At 56.6% G+C, this 20,516-nt stretch overlaps 1 protein-coding gene across 2 annotated transcripts in view; it reads right to left on the minus strand.

Moving 5' to 3' along the window:
- The window catches only part of NOTCH1 (notch receptor 1), a 42,557-nt gene extending 31,217 nt beyond the window's left edge, over nucleotides 1–11,340 (minus strand). The window contains exons 1-2 of one of the 2 annotated variants that reach the window (XM_039561536.1): nucleotides 11,118–11,175; nucleotides 9,333–9,414 (exon numbers count right to left, since the gene is read on the minus strand). In XM_039561536.1, coding sequence (XP_039417470.1) covers nucleotides 9,333–9,414; nucleotides 11,118–11,175 — 140 coding nt within the window. Of the gene's footprint in view, nucleotides 1–9,332; nucleotides 9,415–11,117 lie in introns of both variants that reach the window. The other variant, XM_039561537.1, reaches the window with a different exon arrangement.
- Between the last annotated feature and the right edge of the window lie 9,176 nt (nucleotides 11,341–20,516).

Here is a 20,516-nt window from a genome sequence, read left to right on the forward strand (position 1 = left end):
CCAGGGGAGCCAAGGCGTGAAGGCAGAGCTGCCCAGCTGCCCTCACCCATGTGGGGCACCCCGACTGGGTGATGCACCCTAAAGCTGCCCCGGCGCCAGCACAGCCCCACAGAAACCTCCAGCAGCCACGACGGAGCTCCCAGTACCAAAACCCAGCACAAGACCTAAGTCGTGGTTTTTTAAGAAGTCTCATCCAGGTCCTGCTTTATTAAACACCCTGGGACACCAGCCTGGGAAAAAAGCAGAGTTTCACACAGGGAGGTGGTTGGCAAAGCAGCAGGTTACTCTAAGTGACATCAGGTTAATAAAGCAAGAGCAGATCTCCATTCTTGTTTAATTAAAAAAGCAAACTTCAATCCCAAGTCTTTGATGTGTTTTTTTTTTTTCTTGTTCCATTTCATTTTTGACCTAGCCCAAGTCATCTAATTGAGATTTTAAGATCCAGACTTTCATCTGGAGAGAAACTAAAGGAATTCCCAAAGCTGGATATACCCGTGGACAGGAGTGGGGAAAAAACATGCTAGAGCCCTGTTTCTCCTATGATGGAAAAAAAATGGCTTTGTTTCTTAAGCAGACATTAGTCAGGACGGTTTGGGAATCAAAGGTCCCATTGTAATGAAAAACAATATAATCCCATTACTAGGCAGAGTGGCCAGGCTATTCACGGGTGGTAACTGGCTACCTGGGAAGGAGCTGCCTCTCAATGGAGCTTCATTCACAAACAAACATGAAAGATGTCGAAGGAAGAGCCCAAGACAAAACTCGCTTCATTCCCACCCTCAACAATGGCTGCTATGAAATATTTGTTTTCCCCAGTCGATGTTTTTTATATCCTCTGCTGGTGTAAAGCGGCACGGCCCCATTGTTTGTGGGAGCCCGGCTCACTCCGCTCATCCCGGCCCCTGCTCCTTCTCTTGCAGGAGCCCATTTATGGGGTGACCATGAAGGATGTGCTTCCAGCAGAGGATCCCCAGGGAACACAGCCTGGGCTGAGGCTGGCACATGGTCCCATCACCCACCCGCCTGACTTTCCTTGGGCAGGTCCCCCAAAAGGCACCCACAGTGCCCAGCAGACACTGGAATGGCACCCGACCCCTGTGGCATCTCAGAACACTCCCTGCAACTGCTCCCTGCTCTGATTCCTCTTTTCTAGACTTTTCCCCTTTCATAATGTTTTATTCTTTAAGCCAGCAGAAGAAAAAGTCAGAACTGGGGGGACATAAGGAGTTTCTATCTCCACAGGCTGCCCGCCAGCCCGGCACTGCTGGTGCCTGAGGTCACTCTTCCCTCCCCACCTCTTTTGGGTAAATGCCGGTTTTGCCCTGCTCTGGACCCAGCACTTGCTGCCCATGCAGGTTGAATTCACTCTGCTGTGCTCTCAGAGCTCTGGCACACACACAGCCCCAGTGTCACCATCTCACTAAGTGATGATGGACTCTTTCTTTTTTCCCCTTTCCCCCTCAAACCAAGTTTTGGCTAAACACCGCGCTGCCCCAGAGCCAAATATGGAAAACTCCCACTCGTGACCCCACCATCCCACTCGTCTAATCCTGAACATAAAACCTACGATTAGGATCTGAACAGCCACCAAAAGTTTAAACAAGCTAAATTTAGCCCTGATATTTATAAACAAGGAGGAGAGGGGGGTTTTGCAGAGCACACGGGTGCCCCGTGGCACAAAGCCAACCGAAAGCCAGAGCAATTCCTGCTGGGGAGGTTTCGGTGGGATGGGGAATGGCCAAAGGTGGCAATGGCCAGACAGGGATGGCTCCAGCTCCCCTCGGCCCCACAGCCATGAAGCTGCTGGTCTCCCTTTACAAGACCAACAAAACTCTTGCCCACTTGGAAACCATGTGCTGAGGGACGTAAAACACCCGAGAGCAGACGGGTATCAGCTCCCCGGGATCTGTATCCCGGGATTTCTCTTGCTGCTGAGTTTAACCAAGGAAACGGCGAGAGAGGGAGGGAAGCCTCTGCCTCCGACACCTTTTGCCGGCAGAAATCCCTGTGTCAACATGACGCCCTCGCCGAGGGAGCGGGACAATGGTGGCGGCTCTGCCCTCCGGCCGCAGCCCGCATTCCTGCCCCCCTCCCCTGGAAACCCCCCTTTTGTGGGGAGCAGCAGGCCCTGTGAAAGGGCCGTCTGTCGCCCTGCCTTTTGACTTGGAGGTCTGTGTCTAACATTTTAATAGGGGCTGGGGGCCGAGGACAGGCTCCCCCTCCTCCCGGGCTGCTCCCCCGCGGGGTCACTCTCCCAGCCCGCCCCAAAGCTGCGGCCGCCGCGGGAGCCACCGGTGCTGCACATCCCAGCGGACAGCCACATTCCTCCACCTGCTCCAGAGGAGCCATCCCATGGGTTAGCCACCCATGAGTGCCTTTGGGAGGGTCTCATCCTGTTCCCCCCAAGCAGGGATGCTCCAGAGGGGCAGGAGTGCTGGGGATACGCTCATCTTCGCAGCTGCTCATTGACAGCAGAAAATTCCTTAAAACAAACCCGTGGACACTCACAAATGCTCAATCCCCAGGCAGCGATGCCAGCAGGGACTGTGTGGCCCTTGGGGTCCCCCTCACACCACTGACATGGGACAGAGCAGCTGACAAAGCCAAATACCACAGTGCCAAAGGCTCCTTGCCATGCTCCTCTGGGGGACAAGTGTGACAGGCACAGGTAGTGTCACATCACACCAGGAGCCACGGAGGATGAGGAGGAATCGGCAGCAGGATGCGAAGCTCAGTCCTGACAGCAGATCATGCTCAGCCCAGAGCGTAGAAGCAAACCTGGCACTGCCACTCTCAGCCACTGACCTCAAATCAAGCCCAAAGCAACAGGTTCCCCCAGGCCTGGGTGCCCCTCTGGCACCCAGCCCTCCCAGCCCACCACCACCAGGCCCCTTGCCTGCAGGGTGCCCCTTCTATTAAATAAGGGCAATGTTATAGCATCATTAAAACTTAATAAATCCACTTCCCATATAAATACCATTAAATTCAGGTTTTGGGGAAGGGAATTAGGGTGAAAACTTGTTAAGAGAAAATGACTTGGGTGCAAATAAATTTTTGCAACTTGACTGAGCATGAAAGTTTCCCATTAAAATGCACCTCGGCTCCCTTTGCTGGAAATGTGCAAGGGCCTAATAACCATGGCCTAAACATTAACTGTTTAACTGGCTTTTCCAATATTAACTCCAGGCTGCCATGGGGGGAAGGGGAGGACGTGACGGGTGAGAGCTTAAAGCAGACATTAATTACTGCTGTGCGAGGGAGGCACACCCCGAGCTCGCTTCTCACCAGCATCCTGCTCCCATGGCACATGCTGGGATTTTGGGCTTGTTCTGTGCGGGGCCAGGAGTTGGACTCAAGGATCCTTGTGGGTCCTTTCCAGCTCAGAGCGTTCTGTGATTCCCAACAGAACTGATTCTGGGTATGGCTGGCTTTAAGCATGGCATGAGCCCCGCTGCAGTGAGGTGGTGGGCACGAGTGCTGCCCCGTTAGCTGCACTCAGTGATCATTGTATGTTCCTTCCACGTGAAAATATTCTTTTTGGGGGCAGAGCTCCCCATATGGCCCAGCCAAACACCTCTCCCCCATCCCCAACGCCTCACAGAGGTTTTATTCCTGCATCTCTCACACCAAGCACTGCATTTACCAATGGGAACCTCCAGCATCATCGGGTTGCCCAGAGCAGCTGTGGCTGCCCCATCCCTGGAAGTGTTCAAGGCCAGGTTGGACAGGGTTTGGAGCAACCTGGGCTAGTGGAAGGTGTCCCTGCCCATGGCACCAGATCTTTAAGGTCCCTTCCAACCTAAACTATTCCACAGTTCCATGATCACTCAATTAACCAACAGCAAATTGCCTGAGATATGTGGAAACCCCAACACTGTCCTGAACCACAGACCCTGCCCATGGGGCACCTGCCAGCACGAGGAGGTGACAGGAGAGCATGTGACCCACCAGGCATGCACTAGAGGAAGGCAGAGTCCAGATGTGGGTGTCCAGGTGAGAACAGGCACCACCACACCCAGCCAGAGGCTCAGCTGGAAGCAGCACTGAGCTGCTCTACCAGCAAGACCCTGGTGTTAAACACTGGGGAGTTCCCAGGTGGGCATCTCTAACTGTCCTGGGGAGCTGCCATGGTCTGGTGTCAGTGGGACCAGCAGCTGCTGCAAAGCCTTCCCAACATCACACACGGGAGCTGTGCTATGAAGTCCAGCCAGCAGAGCCTGACCCTCACACCTCTCTGCTCCTGGGTGCCTCCACATTCAGATACCCAAGGATCAAAACTGCAACATTCCGCCTTGACACCAGAGCAGCATTTCTGTGCTCATTTCAGAACTCTGGCTGCAGCAAATCCGGGCTCATGAGGGCACCATGCAGCAAGGCAGCGTCAGGGACTGATGGGATTTGGGCACAGCTGCTGCGATGGGTGGATGCAGCACCATCCTTCAGGGCTGAGCTCCCTGTGCCATGGGCACGTCATGAGATGAAAACAGCATTTGGGAAGAAATTGGAAGCACCCCAAACCATCCCTTCTCCAGAGTGCTGGCCCTTCTAACCCTGAACACAAAGCAAAGAGCTGCAGGAATAGCCCAGCTTGGGGAGTGGTGAGTGGGCAGCCCAAGTGCCCCTCGGTGCTGCCCCACCACAGGCAGCAGCAGGAGCCTGGCAAGTCCTCAAGGATGGCTGCACACAGCCCTGAGTGGAGCAGGGAACCCTGAACACTCTTTTTGGCTACTGGGAAGAAGACAGGACTCAACCAAGACCCCACCGCAGGTTTGCTTTCCCAAGGGGGTTTAAGTTCTACCCCAGAGGCTCTTCCACTCTGCAGCCCCAACACATGGTGCAAAACCTTCACCTGGCAGCACGTTAACCACAGAGAAGTCTCCATCCAGATCCAGAGCTCACCAGCTCTCCCTAAGTGCACCTCGAGGCTACTCCCTCGTTAAACACACTGATGCTCTATAAATTTCACATTCCACTCATGTACACACGCCGCTACCACTTGGGACACCAACCAACACGAGCAAAACGAGGGTCACCACACCTCCAGGCCTGGAAAAAGCAGGTTAATTTCCAAACAATGTTATTTTAAAACTTGCTAACTGCCTCCTGATTATGTTGTCCGAGCCCTTAATTGGTGAATAGCCTGGTCTTGCAGTGACTTATATGTGTCACCCTCATGCTACATACAATAAACCATTACAGCCTGGGAGGCGAGGCCAGGTGTGAGGCATCAGCTGGAACAAATGGACGTGTTGTGGCTGCCAGCAGGAAGGAAGACAGCGAGTCAGGTGCTGAGATTTTGGTGGAATTAAACATACCCCATACCACGAAGCGAGTGACCTCCAGTCCCAGGGAGCAGAGCCCTGTGCGCTGCTTCACACCACGAGACCGTGAAAACTGAAGATGCCCCTGCATGACTTTTAAAGGTCCTTTCCAACCCAAACCGTTCTGTGAGCACACAGCTTCGAGCACCTGGTGGGGAACAGCCCCATAATCTCAGGTGATGAAGACCACTGTGAATTCTGATCCCCTCTGCATCACCCCATCTCTCCTGCTCACCTCTGTGCTGTGGGTGCTGCTGAGGCACCTACTGAGAAATCTCCTCTCAAACATATCCCATGCTGGTCACACAGGACAACCCTCTGGCCACCACAGGTACCCAAGCCATGAGAAAAACCAAGCAAAAAACCTCAGCCCAAGTGAAACAGTCCCAAGGCCAGAGAGCAGGAGTGAGTGGGACCACCTGAGACAACTGACAACCATCGAGACAGAGAGCAAAGATACAAATAGATCCTTTTAAACAAGATCTAAAACCCTCACTGCTGTCCCAATGACCTCAGCAGCTGGGCTTCAGTTTCTCTTCCACTGGAATCCGCAACAGGTGACACTTTGGTATTTTTAATCTCCCCTCTTACCCATTTCCACCTTGTTCTTTCCGAGAATGAGATCAGACTCGAAAGAGCCAACAAGAGTTCTCAACATGGCTGAATCACTGCTCGTCTACTTCTTTAAGAGCTTCCTCTGGTTGATTGTTCAACACTCCACCCTCTTCCTCTCCAGCACCGAGACTGCATTTTTTCTTTGTTATTATTTCATGGAAATAACATTGGGTTAAAGCACATGAGAAAAACCAAACCAGAAGGAAACTTCCGCCCTTTACAATGAGATAACAATGACTGAGCAGTTGAATAACTTGAAGGGCACAGAAACTTGCGGGGCTCACATCACTCCTCTGCCTTCCTGGTTGTCTCCTGAAAGAGTTTTGAGCTAAAATAATCACCTCTTCCCGCTATGGTCCCCCTCAGAATGCTTCTTCCCATGTTTCTGGCCAGCTGCCCATGGAAGCTGGTGGTGGCAACAGGCACCAGCTCAGGAGCCATTGCCCTGGCTGAACGACAACGCTGCGCTGATTCATAAACAGAGGAAGTACTTTAGCAAACCGACTTTTCCCCCTTTTCAGCACAAGCCCGGTGATTAATTTAACTTATTCTTTCCCTCCGCCGTCTCTTCTGCTCCTCTGAGCGAGAGGAGAACCCAGGCACAGCTCCTCTGGCTTTAATGGTGAGAGGCTGGTGGAGAAGGGCTGGAAGCTCAGCCCTCTTTCATTGCCATCTGCTTTTAACTAGCGGAGCAAGGGAGGTCCTGGGAATAAATGTCACATGGCACAGGGAGCTAAAATCAGCCCAGCTCATTTGCAGGGATGCCAGTCAAAACTAGAGTTATCCAACAGTCTAATTAGGGGCTATCACTAGAAGTCAAAACGACCTCTTGGAAAAACCTTCTCATTTAGTCTGGGAAAATGCCTTAGTCCAAGGAGAGTGTCTTTTCTGGAATGCCACAGCTCCCCAGCACCAAGGAGCCTCAAGCCAAGCCCCGCAGCAGCCACCAGCTCCACACTGGACCTCTTAAAGCTCCAGCTCTGGGACAAAAACACCCAGTGCCTTCAGCTGGGGTCTGTGCAAGACCCACGAAACTCTGCTGCTGCTCCTCCTGCGCTGGAAGACCCGGACAACCCTTCCAAGATGGAAAGCAGCTCCAGAGGAGCTTAATTAGGGTGCTTCTGTCTCAAGCCTTCCAATCCAATGCTCGGTCCCCTCCATTCAATTAAAGCCCTGCGTGCTCTGCACTGCCTGGCAAAGGGACAAGCAAGATAAGGCACCTGGAGCTTTACAAACTATCTCTGTAAAATAATAAAAGGCAGAGAAAGCTCCTGGTCTCGCACTGGCGGTTCCCTTTCCGTAACAGGGCTGATAACCTGGGGTTGGAGTTATCAGAGTCGGCTCCACGTAACCCAACGAGCTCTCTCCCGCCACAAGCGCCGGGACACTCGTCCTCTGGAGCAGCGTTCCCCTCGTACGCTATTTATTTCACTCCACTTTCTAATTGGATTTGTGGGGGCAGCACAAAGGGGCTTTATGGCCAAACTTTGTTAAGTGCCAGGCCGAGCAGAGATGTGGCCAGCAGCCAAAATGGTGCATTTCACGCAGGCGCCAAAGGGCAGTGCCAAGCTTTTCTGCGTCTGCTATCTTGTGCTCTTGGCTCTGCTTTGTTTAAGAAGCTTGGAAGCAAAACTCCTTGTCAAGAGATATTCAAACAAAGTGAGAAACCAGGATCTTGCGAGTTGCTATCAGGTAACTTGGGAAGTTGCACCTCCTTCAGTCTGGCTGTACCTCCAATATCTGCCCCCATCGCCCCACATGGGACAAGAGCTTTAACACACCCAGAGCACACACCTTGTGCTCCTGCAAAAGTAACTCACACTCACGAAGCATCTGCAGCCAAGAGAGAAGTGGTTATTCACAGCCAGCAACCAAGAAGTTCTTTAAAGTTAACTTTTTCTCTCAAAAAAAAAAAAAAACCAACCCACCCCAAGCCTACTTTGGAGGCTTCTCCAAATAGAGCTCGCACACATCAGATCTAATTAGATTCCATCACCATCTGCACATGAAATGTAAATCAGGAGTTGCAGAGACTTAAGAAAAAAAGGAAAGAATGACCACAAGGAAAAGGAGGGGTGTAAGGTTGGGGAGGGGGTGGAGGGTTGGGCATTCTGGGAAGCCATACATGATTAGTCACACAGCATTAATCTGCCTCCCTTAACAATAGCTGCCGAATTTCGACCGAATCCCAGCTGTCGCTCTTTGAATGAAAGAAAACAAGATTTAGAGCGTCAAGCGTTGGTAAGGGCTTCTGTGCAAAAAAAAGTGGCGTGCATTCATTAGTGCCTCACAAAGGGACCCAGCCTTTGTCCATTAAATTGCTCATGTGCCTGATTGATTTGCTGATTTATTTGCACCAAAGGGTTGGGGGACTCAGCTTGGAGAAGGGGGCGGGAGGTGCCCGGCTACTGGGCAGAGTAACGGCACCCAGGCGGATTTGCAAAAAAGCAACTCACATTGTCAAGGGAAACTGCCATTCAACAGGTTGGGATTGGAAATGCCTTCAGGTTCCTCCGCCGAGGACTTCCTATTTGGAAATTTGGGGTGGGTGGGAACGTCTCCCCGCCTGCTCGCAGCTCAGGCCGTGTTCAACAGGCAGAGGGGAAATCTGGCCGGAAAACAGAGCCTTGCCCATTCACATTTCTTTTACGGAATACTTTTAAAAGGGGAGCTGGAGTCTTATTCATTTCTCTTGGTTATTGTTCCCTGGGAGCCTGGAGTGAATCGGCCATCGCTGCGGTGGGTCGGTTGGTCCTTCAAAGAGTCCCAATGCTTTACACATCCGTTTCCCCACAATCAGCTTGGAGAAAGCCCCAGCCTGGGTGCCAGGTCCCACCAGGAACGCCAGGCTAGACCACAGCTTGGCACCAGCACTGGCAGGGCTGCAGGAGGAGGTGCCCTGCTCTCCTGGAGATGCCTCGTCGGCCCACGGACACCACTGGGGCAGCTCCAGCAGCCAGAGCCATGCCATGGAATCTCTCCTGAGCGTTTATTGGAGGTGTACTGGTCACCCCAGTGTGCAAAGGACTGAAAGGCAACGCTTCGGGGCCAGGAGGGAGTAGCTGGAAGACAGACAGACAGACAACCTCCCTCCCTGCCCGACGGTCCAAGGAGCGCCGCGGGCTGGCCCTACCTCCTGCTCCATCAGCAGGGCAGTCTGCATAGGCTAACACCAACAAAACATGGCCCTTTGCCCATGTTTTTCCACCCAGCCAGGAACAAAGCCCGATCCTGCCAAACTCGCGGTGACTCCTACACAAGCAGGTTATTCTTGCCACTCAAGGAAAGAAAATGCATCTTGCCCTATTAAATCCAGAGCCTTCAAAGCAAAGTCAACATGCATGTCAATAACTTTGGTCGGGGGAGATGAAAATCCTCTGGCTGCTCCATACTTACTGGCACACCTCCGTCCCGTTGGGAGAAGTTTCACACTTGCCCCCGTTGAGGCAGGATTCGGCAAGCTGCGAGCACCGTAAACCTGCAAACAGAGGGACAGCATTAGCCACAGCTCAGGGCCCTGCTGGCAGTGGGGGGCTGCATCCCCTGGTGTCTCCCACGCTGGGGACAGTCTTGTTGAGACCCCCAGACCCCCTGTGACTGCACGGCCTGGTGAGGTGGGCGTGCAGCACCCGGCAGCCCTCACCCGCAGGGTGACGGAGGGGGCAGGGACTGCGTGGCCCCTGCGCTGAGAGGCTCACCTAAAAATAAACCCAGGGTGGGTTTGAGGGTAGGCTGTGCCTGCTCCTCCAGCAGGAGGACTGACAGAGAGAAACCCCAGATCAGGCCCTTGATTGACAAACGCCATTTGGGAAAAAACATCCACCCCGGAGCCCATTAGTTACCACGAGCTCGGTCACGAAATGAGTCGCCCGTCATAACTTGCTATGAGTAAAGGTTTCATTGTCTAGCCCTCAGAGCCAAATTCTGCAGAGTTACCACAGCAACTCGCTGAAAGTACCAGAATCGCTTCCGATTTCCACCTCGGCTCGCTCTTCCCCTTCTCTGCCCGCTCGCTCTTCACGGTAACTGGTTCTGCGACACGCGTGTGCAGCCGGGGCAGTTTCACATCGAGCGACTGCAGCTTCGCTCCGCCACCGCCACAACCCAGATCCTGCCCTGGATGGGTGCCGAGCCCACGCACCCCGGGGACACCCCGCCGGGGCTCCCTGTTCCACGGCAGATGGAGTGGGGTGCTGGGGACCGCTCCGGCTGGGCACAACTTTCTGCAAACTTCGCCTCGGAGGGCTCCCAGCTCTGTTGTGGGAGCAGCCCCCATGCCTTCGCTCCCCAAAATCCTCTCAGGGCTCTCCGGAGGAGGCTGCTAGCTCGGCCTCGGGGCAGGGGGGCATTGCAGGGTCCCGACCCCCCGGGATGGGGTGCCCCCCACTGCGTCCTGCACCCCCGGCCACTTTTGGGGCTCTTTTCTGGTGCCCCGACCCGCTGCCCCCGACGGTCGCGCAGCGCTTTGCTCCGAAGCACCCGGACCCGCCCCGGAGGGGGGCCCCCGCGGGGCCCCGACTTTCAAGAAACAGGAAACCGAGAAAAATTTGCAAAACGGTCAAAAGCTGTCGCAGAACAGCAGCAGGAGCGCGGCCGCCCTGCGCGCCCCCGGCCGGGCCGAGCCCCGGCTCCCCCGGCACCGAGCTCCGCTCCCCCCGACGGCAGCGAGCGCCGCTCCCCGCGGCAGCCCCCGGCACCGAGCTCCGGTTCCCGGCGGCCCCGAGCGCCTCCTTCGGGGCACCGAGCCCCGGCCACCCCCGCGGGGCTCAGCCGCGCTCCCCCGCGCCGTTCCGGCCCCGGCTCCACCGAGTTCCGGCCACCTCCGCGGGGCTCAGTCCCGCTCTCCCTACACGGTTCCGGCCCCGGTTCTCCCGGCGGCGACGAGCTCCGGTCCTCCCTCAAGAGCCGAGCTCAATCCCCGCGCATCCCGCGGCACCGAGCCCCGGTTCCCACGAGGACTCCGCGCCCGGACCCCCCCCCCCGAGGGCGCCGCGCTCCGGTCCCGCCGCAGGAGCCGAGTCCCGGTTCCCACGGGAACCTCCCGGCCCGGACCCCCCCGACGGCGCTGGGCTCCAGTGCCCGCCGCGCCCCGCTGGGCTCCGGTGCCCGCCGCGCCCGGCCCCGCTCCCGGCAAACTTCCTGCGGGGCGGCCGGTGCGGGGCCCGCGGCGGCGGCCCTCACCTCGCGTCAGGGCGGGCAGCAGGAGCACCAGGAGGCCGGGCGCCAGGAGCCGCTCCATCCCGCTCTGCTCCCGCCGCTCACAGCCGCATAGATCCGCGGGGCCTCGGCCGAGCCGAGCCGAGCCGGTGCCGGTGCCTGTGCGGGTCCGCGCCGCCCCGCCGGGAGCCCCAAACACAGCGCGCCCGAGCGCAGCGACTCCGAACGCGGCGCCTCCCGCGGCTGCTCAGCCCCGGCGGGCCGGGCCGGGCGGCGGGGGGCGGGACGGGACGGTGCGGGGCGGGCCGGGCGCCACGGGACGGGAGGGGATGGGAAGGGACGGGCGAGACGCTCCTCCCTGCCCAGCCCGGGGGGCCGCCGCCGGGAACCCCCTTCCCGCCACAGAGGGTCCCTGAGTGGGGCGCGAGTGGGGTTGCGGGGTCCGCACAGCACCCACGGGCAGCCCCGGGGCAGCCGCTTCCCTCCGTGCAGCCACCGGACACCCCCGGTGCAGCTCCCCACATGCAGACACGGATGCAGCGGGTGCAGCTCCTTCTCTCCGTGCAGCCATCGCACACCCTCGGTGCAGCCTCCCCCCTGCAGTCCCCCAAATCCCGCAGTGCAGGCCCCCATCCCCAGTGCAGCTCCAGCACAGCTCTCACATGCAGCCGCTGCAGAGCCCCAGCACAGGTCTGGACACCTCCATGCAGCCCCCCACAAGAAGCCCCAAATTTCCCCAGTGCAGCTCTAGACACCCTCGGTTCAGCCCCCACCCCAACTTTAGTGCAGCCCCGCCATGCACAGCCTGCATGATCCCAGTGTAGCTCCCCCATGGTCCCAGTGCAGCTCCTGCATAGCTTCCCCAGTACAGCCCCCCCAGTCCCTGCACGGCCCCTGGGGCCACAGTGCCCACTGAGTGACCACAGGAGGCCCCAGGCCCAGCCTGACTCACGCTGTGTCCGTGCAAGGACCCGGGGCACACAAACCACGGGACACACGGGAATGGGGTGGTTGTACTGGGGTACCAGGACAGGGACTGACCATCCCCTGGGGGTCACAGTGGGCCCAGGGAAGCTCAGTGTGGGATCCCCTTTCTGACTGCCAGCAGGACTCAGATGTGCACAGGTACACTGAGCCGTTTCCCACCCAGCTCCCCCGTCGGTGCCGGCAGCATGCGCAGAGCTGGGTCGGACGTTGTTTGTTTTGTGCTGTGAACTCATGAACTCACAGGCAGAGCCTGGCCAGCCCCGTGCACCACATCCACAAATAAACAAACACACTGGGAGAAGCAAGGAAGCCAAACCCAGAGGCAGCCCCACAACCCCCACGTGTGTACAGGTGTCCCGTTAGAGCAGCCATGCCAGGGGGTCCCTGTGCCCTCATCCCATGTCACCAGAGCCCCGCTCCTGCTCCAGCTGTCACTGTGCCACAGTCAAGCCTGGAAAACCAAGCTGTCCCAGAGTGTGGCAATGCCCCGCCTGAAATCCATCCAGGCCCTGAGCCCAGGACAGGTTGAAGCCCTTAATCTGGTGTTTGTGGGTGTCTCCTGCAAGCTGTGGCTGCAGGGGGGTGCTCAGGGGTGTACCCACAGAACACCACTGATGGGAACAGCCCATGTGAGGGTGCTTAAAAATGATGCTTCCTCATGGGGTTTTGGGGGGCCAGCCCTGCTCAGCGAGGCCGCAGTGCCTGCAAAAGCGGGGAGCAAAGACTCTGAGCGTGGAGAATTTGGGGTACCAACTGTCCCAGGGATATGGGTACCTAAATCCCATTGGACTCCTGTGTCTCACCCTGAGCCCCTCTGAGCTGTTGGAGGCTACTGGATGGCTCTTTTACAGCTCCCAAACACGGGCACATGGAGGGATGGCTGCCGGCCGTTGGCTGCAAGCTTGGGAAAGAGGAAGAGGAAGGAGAGTCAGCAATGGGTTAATGGGAAGGAGGTGACACTGTGGTCATCTGTGTCTCTCATCACAGGGTACCTCTCCACCAGCCCCTGGGCTCATCCCATCCCATGCCAGCCCTGCTATTATCCCACTGCTTCCTGTTGTAAACTATTTCCAGAGCAAGTGTGAAACAATTAAACAAACTGAAGGGCAGGGTCTGCTCACCAGATCAAAGGCGTGAGCCCTGCAGCGGTACCTCGCTCCCGTGGCTCCCTCCTTCCCTGCTCCTCCTGCCTTCCCCACTCTGGGCTCTAAAGCAGTGCCCTGATCGGGGCTGGGGAGCCAGGGCTCTGTGTGGAGCACGGTGCCACTTGGGGTCCAGGTGCCACTGGTAGCTCCAGCCTTGAACAATTCCAGAACATGGGCCCTGCCTGTTCCATCCTCCCTGCAGACACAGGGTGAAAACAACTGGGCAGTGGGATGGGACCCCAGCTGTGCCATCACGACCTTGTCACCATCCCCAACCTCATCTGGAGGTACGAGGACAGCCTGAGGTTCTCCTTGGAGATGGAGACTTTGTGCTCTTTCTCCATGTGCCCCCTTTCCCCCTCACCGTCAGAGCCCATGGAGCAGGGAGCATCCCAGCTCTACCTGCCTGGAAATACCGGCCGAAGCTTTGCCCGGGCTTGTTCTCCATGTGCAGAGAGCACCGTGCGTTCAGCTCAGCTGCGCTCTGGGACTTGATCCCTGACACTTGGGAGAGTCCCCTGCCCCTCTGGACCATCATGGGTGTGCCTGGGGACACGGGGCTGCCAGGGTGCCGCGCCTGTGCCAGCTGGGGATGGAGAGGTGGTGATGCTGAAGGATGTGCAGCGTGGCGGGATGCGGTGACAGGACCGGCTGCTGGATACACCAGATAACCGCGTGTGCCAGGCTGTGCTGGAGGTGCTGGACTGAAAGGGCACGTGGGAAGCCAGGAGTGAGCCCTGGCCGTGGATTTGCTCCGTGGCTGGAAGGGTCTGTGCGGTGTCCGCGGACACGGCCGCGGATAAACACAGACAGAGCCGGGCGTGCGGCCGCGCAGCCGCGTCGCCTCGTCCCCCGAGCACAGAAGGTCAAATCCATCTATTTATTGCCGTCACCCGGGGGCTCTGTGACCCCGCAGCTCTGAGGCTCTGCTCGGGGAAAAGGTTTTGCTGGGAGGGAGCTAAAAGGGTCCTCTGCGGTTTCCCACGAAAGTCTCGACACGGGGATGGCTCCTCCAGCCAGGCGCTGCTGCGAGATTCCCGCTTTAATCTGGTTCCATCCTTCCCCTGGTACAGGGGATCTGCTGCAGGATCCTCGTGGGGAACCTCCTCAAGTTTCCTTCTCCCAGACGCCTCCTCCTGAGACTCCTGCCCGCAAAAGTAAAAAAGGGAGGAAGGCAGAAGGCAGCTCTCAGCATAAATCTTTTTGTAATAAGAGGTGAATAAGACATAAATCCAAAGAAACTTTTTATTTTGAGTGGCCTTCAGGGGTTAAAAATAATGGGATTTTAGGTCCTTTTAAAAATAGTGTTTGTAAAAGGCTTTAATAGAAACCTTGGCAACTGTCCATGTGATTAGTGATTTAAAAACATGAAACCTCCACACATGTTTAAAAGTTTTAATAAGTTAAAATTAAATGAGTGAAACTCTGGGAATATTTTTTTGTTACTGCAAGCTAAGAAAATTATGTCCGTTAAGCAAAACTTAATACAAATATAAACAGGTAATGCACATCTGTAAATTATTTTCATGTCTCCAGGGGCTGGAAAAAAACCTAAGTGAGACCAGCATTCTTATATATATTTTGCCTTGACAGCTCAGGAAAAAATTTGCCAAAAACCAGAGTTAGAGCACTGGGCTGGCGTGGGAAAGTTGGTTTAGTGAGAAATTTGCCCGAGGCTATTTAAATAAAAACAGGCGTTTTTTTTTAATGGCAAATGCCTGTTAAATACAACCAACGCGGCTTCCAATCGCCTGAGTAACTTGTGTGCCTATTCCTTCTTGACACTTTCATCTCTTTATCATCACAATCAATATTTTGCTCTTATACCTTCAGCGCAATAAAAATAAGACTGATAAGGCAGACATCAAACTGGATCTCTCCTGCTTTCCCCACCGTGCTTGGCTTGGCACTGCTCTGCCTCCTGGATTTGGGAGCACCACGGAGGGTTAGCCCTCCTCATGCTGGTACATGCACCCCCACCCTCCCTCATGCTCTGAAAAAAGCTAATTTTTAGTAATTAAGCGTGAATCAAAGCAGGTAGAGCATCCTGGAAAGTCTGAGCAGATAAAAATGCCCTGGTCATGGAGTCTGCGAGGTAAAACTATCCCAAAGCTGCTCCATAATGGGATTAAGCTACGATTCTCTGGGGCACCAGAGAAAAGAGGCTGGATTTGCAAGAATGGTCTAAATCCTGATTTTTTTTTAAAATCTTATTTTTCTTAAATAGCTGAGTGGAGGATTGTGCCTGGAGAGTCACAGGGTAAATCACACCAATCGTGCCATCCCTCTGCCACGGTGCTCTGGCAGCGTGTGCCCATGGAGGATGACTTTCCTCCTGGCAGTGCAGTGGGATTTGGTCCCACCAGGACATCCAGGGCTGGGATGGGACAAAGGACAGTGAGCCCTCGCTGCCATGGGCAGAGGTTGGTGCCATGTGTGTCCCTGCCCTGGCACAGCTGCTGCACCAGGCTTGGCACCTGCGGCATTTTCCTCCTCCCGGGCTGCTGAAACTGGTTTTAATTGCAGGGTTGCTCCCGGCCATCATTTCTCAGAGAGTAAAGTCAGCTCAGGAGCTCTCAGCCAGGGATTAGTGACAGGCCAGAAGACGTCCCCGAGGAGCAGCTTTGCCCGCGCGGTTTGTACCTGGGTGAAAGGTGCTGCTGCGAAATTGCGCTATAAAATCTGTGTCACGTTTAAAATAAAATGTCTTTATGGGCTGTGAGGGGCGAGCAGGTGCTGGACAGGCGTCACTTGGCCCGGCCCTGGCCTTGCTGGTCTCTGTGCTGTTCCTATCCACCTCCATAAAACAACTGAAACATTCTCTGTTGTGTAAACAGAGCCTGGTGGGGTTTATGGAGCTGCAAGTGACAATGTGCTTGTCTCCAGGCCCGTCCCAACCCACAGTGCAGTTGGAAATGCAGTTCTCCCTCTCCTTTGGTGCATGTCCCTGGTGCCTCTATTCCTGTTTGTGCCTTTGTCTGCACCCTGGTGCTGCAGACCCTGCGTGTCCCTCTCCTGTCCCTCGCCAGGGGGATTCCTCAGGGTGTCACAGACACCCAGCTCGGTGATGGGGGCAGCTCTGCACCCACAGAGGAGATGCAGGGAGTGACCCCGACTCTCTGGAAGTGCAGACCCCAGCCTAGCTTTGTCCCAGCCCTGGGGACATGTGGGACATACTTGTGTTTCATGTGTATCTTCTTTCAAAGCCATCCATTCCTTTGCTTTTTCTCCATTCCTCCTTTTCCTGCTGAGGCACTTTTCATCACCTCAGCAACCAAATTGCTCACCAGAGTGTGTGGAGGGGCCAGGATCAAATCTCCTCTGATATCTCCATTAAATAATCGAAAACCATCGCTCACAGCAGTGAAAACCCAAGCGTGATTCTCTGTGCACAAGCCCAGGCATGAACCTGATACTGGATTTCTGGACCGCTGTGCAGTGCCGACCTCGTCCAAGTCACGCTGGCATCCCCACAGTTTCATCCGTGCTGCTGGGATTTGCCTCTCCCAGGGCACACGCTCAAGAAAAACGTCATGCCGTGTGGACACTCGCCCCGCTCAGGTTTCGGGCAGGTTTTCTGAGAGGCATCACTCCCGGAGATCTGGGCGTGCCCCTTCTCGCTGTGCTGGCCCGGAGGGGCTGGGTTGCAGGGTCCCGGGATGCCACTGATACCAGCAGGGAGTTTCAGAGGCAGTTCAGTGCCAGCTCTGTTCTCACAGCTCTGGGATTTGGGACTCCTCTGCCGGGATGAAGCCAGCTGAAATTCTTAAGCGATTACAAAAAGAGAGTAAAAAAGGACTTTCTGCACCCCAGCCTTTGCTGATGCTCCATTCACGGGCGCTCCCACCCACCGCCCCCTCTTTCCTTCCACATGGAAACGGGAAGACTGGGAGATGGTTCACTTTCCAGAACAGCTCCAAAGCAGCCTTTTCCTCCCCAAAACACACACAGGGAGGACCACACATCTTCTGCACCGATGCAGGGTGTGTTGGGCTGTTGCACCCGGGATAGCAGCCCCCCGCTGGGGTGGTGGGGTGGCTCCTTTGTCCCTCCCTGCCATGGCTGGGCACATGTGTGAGAGCTGCTGTTGGGGAACGCTTCCCACCCAGCTCTGACCTTGGTGCCTCCCAGCAAAAACACCTCCTGGAGAGGGGCCAAACATAATAGCCAGTTCCTTCTACTCCCTTCCTTCCCAGGCAGCCACATTATCACAGGGCTCGGCCGCGAATCAAAGCCAGGCACACGAAGACGGGAACCAGGAGAAATCGGCTCAAAGATGCCGTTTCCGCTCGGAGGGCAGCGGCCGCAGGGCACCGGAGCCGCCTGTGCTGTCACAGGGCGTCCCATCACAGCAGGCTCCATGCCCGGCAGGGAGGGAGGACCCCTGAAAACCATTTTGGTGCACCCAGGAGCTCCAGGAACCCCTTGTCGTGCTCAGTGCACCCCCTGTGCTGGGGCATGGGGATCCCCTGCCCTGTGTGCAGCGGCTCCCACAGCACTGGCTGCGCTTGGGGGCTTTGGTGGTGCCACAGCTGGTTCCAAAGGGTTTGGAGGAGCCCAGAGCCCATTCCCTGACCTCTGCTCATGGGCAGTTCTACGTGAGTGATTTCTTTCCCAGAAAACCACTGTGGGTTTTGACAGAATCACAGACTATGCTGAGTTGGAAGGGACCCATCAGGATCGTGGAGTTCAGTTCCCGAGCCTGTACACCACACTCTGAGAGTGGCTATCGAAAGCTCTGCTGAAGTTCACAACGATTACATCTACTGGCTTTCCTGGATCAACTGTTTTTTCTTTAGCTTTCGGCTGAAAAATAAATTTAGCAAATCCCTCTGATGCCACAATCCTTTGTCTCCCCTTCATGGGGAGAGGTCACTCCTGTTTGGCGAGGGCTGCTGCCTCTCTCAGCGGGGTGGGGGCTCTGGTTGCTCCCCCATGTACAAGGACGGTGTCGCTGCTGCCGTGGCACGGTGCGGGCACGGGCCGGTGACACGGGCCGGTGACACGGGCCGGTGACACGGGCCGGGCCGTGTGCCGTTCCACCCCCGGCAGCGCCTCTGCCTGCGGCACGGGCCGGCGAGGGTGCCGGGCTGGGAACCGGCCCGCCGGGAGATGCCAGCAAGGTGTGATCCCTCCTCTGCCGCCCGCAGCCGCCAACTTCAAAGCCCGGTGACCTTTCAAATGCAGCAGCTCCCGCACAGGGCGGGGAGACTCCCAGCCAGGGAGGAAGCGGGGAGTGCAAGAGGGAAACCACACACACCTGCGGACCCACCGGATGGATGGGACCGACCCCCTGCCCCAACACACGGGGACAATGCGATGCTGCCTGGTGGGACCTCCAGCACCAGCAGCTCCCCGCTCCTGGCAGGATTCTGCGCCTTTGGAGTCACGTCTGCTGCTGGCACGGCTGGGCTGGGCTGGTGCTGTCGCCTGGACTTTGGAGCACAGACGCAGCTCAGGGTGGTGGTGTCCTGCTCCAGCACCTCGCCGAGCCGTGCCCCTGTGGGTTCTGCCAAGGCCTGGATGGAGCCACGGCCCTGCCCCATGGAGCAGGGAGCTGCAGGCGCCCGCAGGACGATGCTCCCACGGACGTCCAGCAGCATAAACACATCAAAGCGTGTCCTGATGGCAGCGAGTAAACAGGAAGGGACAGAAAGACAAACACGGCTCCTCGCAACTGTCGGGGGAGAAAAACAACTCTCTCTCCAGGCGGGAGAAGGTTTGCTGCCCGCTCAGCTGTGACCCCGTGGAGAAATGAGCCAGATGAGCCAAATGGGCCAAATGGGCCAAAAGGGCTTGGGACCACCTGCTCCAAATGCTGTGGGGGGCTGAACCCGGCCAGCGGGGGCTGCAGGGGTTGTGGATGCCCATGTGCCTCTTGCTGCCCGTGCATACCAGGGCAGTGTGCTCAAGTGTTGTGAGCAAAGCAGATTTGGGAAAACTGGTGGAGATGGGGCTGAGTGGGATGGTGGCAGCACAGAGTGTTGCAGGCTGCTTCCTCGCAGGCTGCTTCCCCGGTGCCGAGGCTGGTTCCCAGGGCTGCCCGACAGGGCTGCACCAGGATCCCTAATGGGATTAGGGGCCTCGTTGCCCTGTCATCCCATCCTAATCCTGCTGGGAGGCGAAAAGTCAGGCTGGGACAAAAGGCATTAGCTGTCCGCGCCTGGCCGTGGCCGCTGACCTCTGCGCAGGTGGCGGGGCCGGGGCAGCAGCCAGAGACCCCTCACTGCTGCCACGCGGGTGGTCACAGCCACTGGCCAGCTCCCTGGACACTGCTGGGGACACTGCTGCCACATCGGGACCCCAGCCATGTGGGCACTGGACGTGGGAGTGCGGCGCTGGCACGGCTCTGCTGGGCGTCAGCGGGACGAGCTGATTCACCACCTCGGAGCAGCTGCTGTCCAGCAAAGTTCCTGTTTTTCAGTGAAATCCCTAACTCCATGCCTGGAAAAAACAAATGGGAGCGGAGCAGGTGCCTGGCCCTGTGCAGGGTGGTTGCAAGGGCAGAGCCTTGGCTGTCTTTTGAAAACACAAACTCCAGAGCTGGACTGGTCCACAGTCACAAACCGAGGAAACAACTCAAAAAAATCCCCTCTCCAAAGATACCCCAGACTCAGGGGTCTGGGAGGGAATCAAACCCTCCTGCTTTGGGGCATGAGACAAATTGAAAAGGTGAGAAAATAAAAATTAAATTTTCCCTGGAGAGGGATTATCCCCCATGTGCCTGCCGCCCTCCACCTCATCCCTGCTGCCCACCCAAGGTCCCCCACACAGCCCAGTGGGTCCCTGTCCCTGCAGAGTCCTGGGCAGTGTGGCCAAAACCACCTCTGCACCCACGGGAGATGATTCCAAGGGTCAGACCTGGGCTGTGCTAAGTGTTCAGGGGGTTTAAATGAAAACATTATTTAAATTAAAACATTAATGTGTCTCTCTGCACAGGCACAGCCATGTGGGAGCATTGAATGGTGCTCAGGAAAGGGGAGCTCATCCCACCCACAGCACTCCATGGGGAGAGCCCAGGGCTCCTCCTGCAAAGGGAACACGAGGGTGAGGGGCCCAGTCCGGCTGTCCCTGCCCCCCAAACCACAACCATCCACGGGTGATACCCAGCACAGCCCCACGGGGCACCGGGTGGGCACGGGGGGATCATTCCCCCGTGTGAGACTGGGTTGGCTTCGGTTTGCTGAGCGGGATGTTTTCAAACCTGCTCTTGAGGGAGGAGGTTTGCCAACGGAAATATGTAACTGACTGTAAATAATGGCTTTTATCTGCAGTGAAATGAAAGAGCTCC

This window comes from Corvus cornix, chromosome 17 (assembly GCF_000738735.6).
Source record: "Corvus cornix cornix isolate S_Up_H32 chromosome 17, ASM73873v5, whole genome shotgun sequence".
Classification (NCBI taxonomy): Eukaryota; Metazoa; Chordata; class Aves; order Passeriformes; family Corvidae; genus Corvus; species Corvus cornix.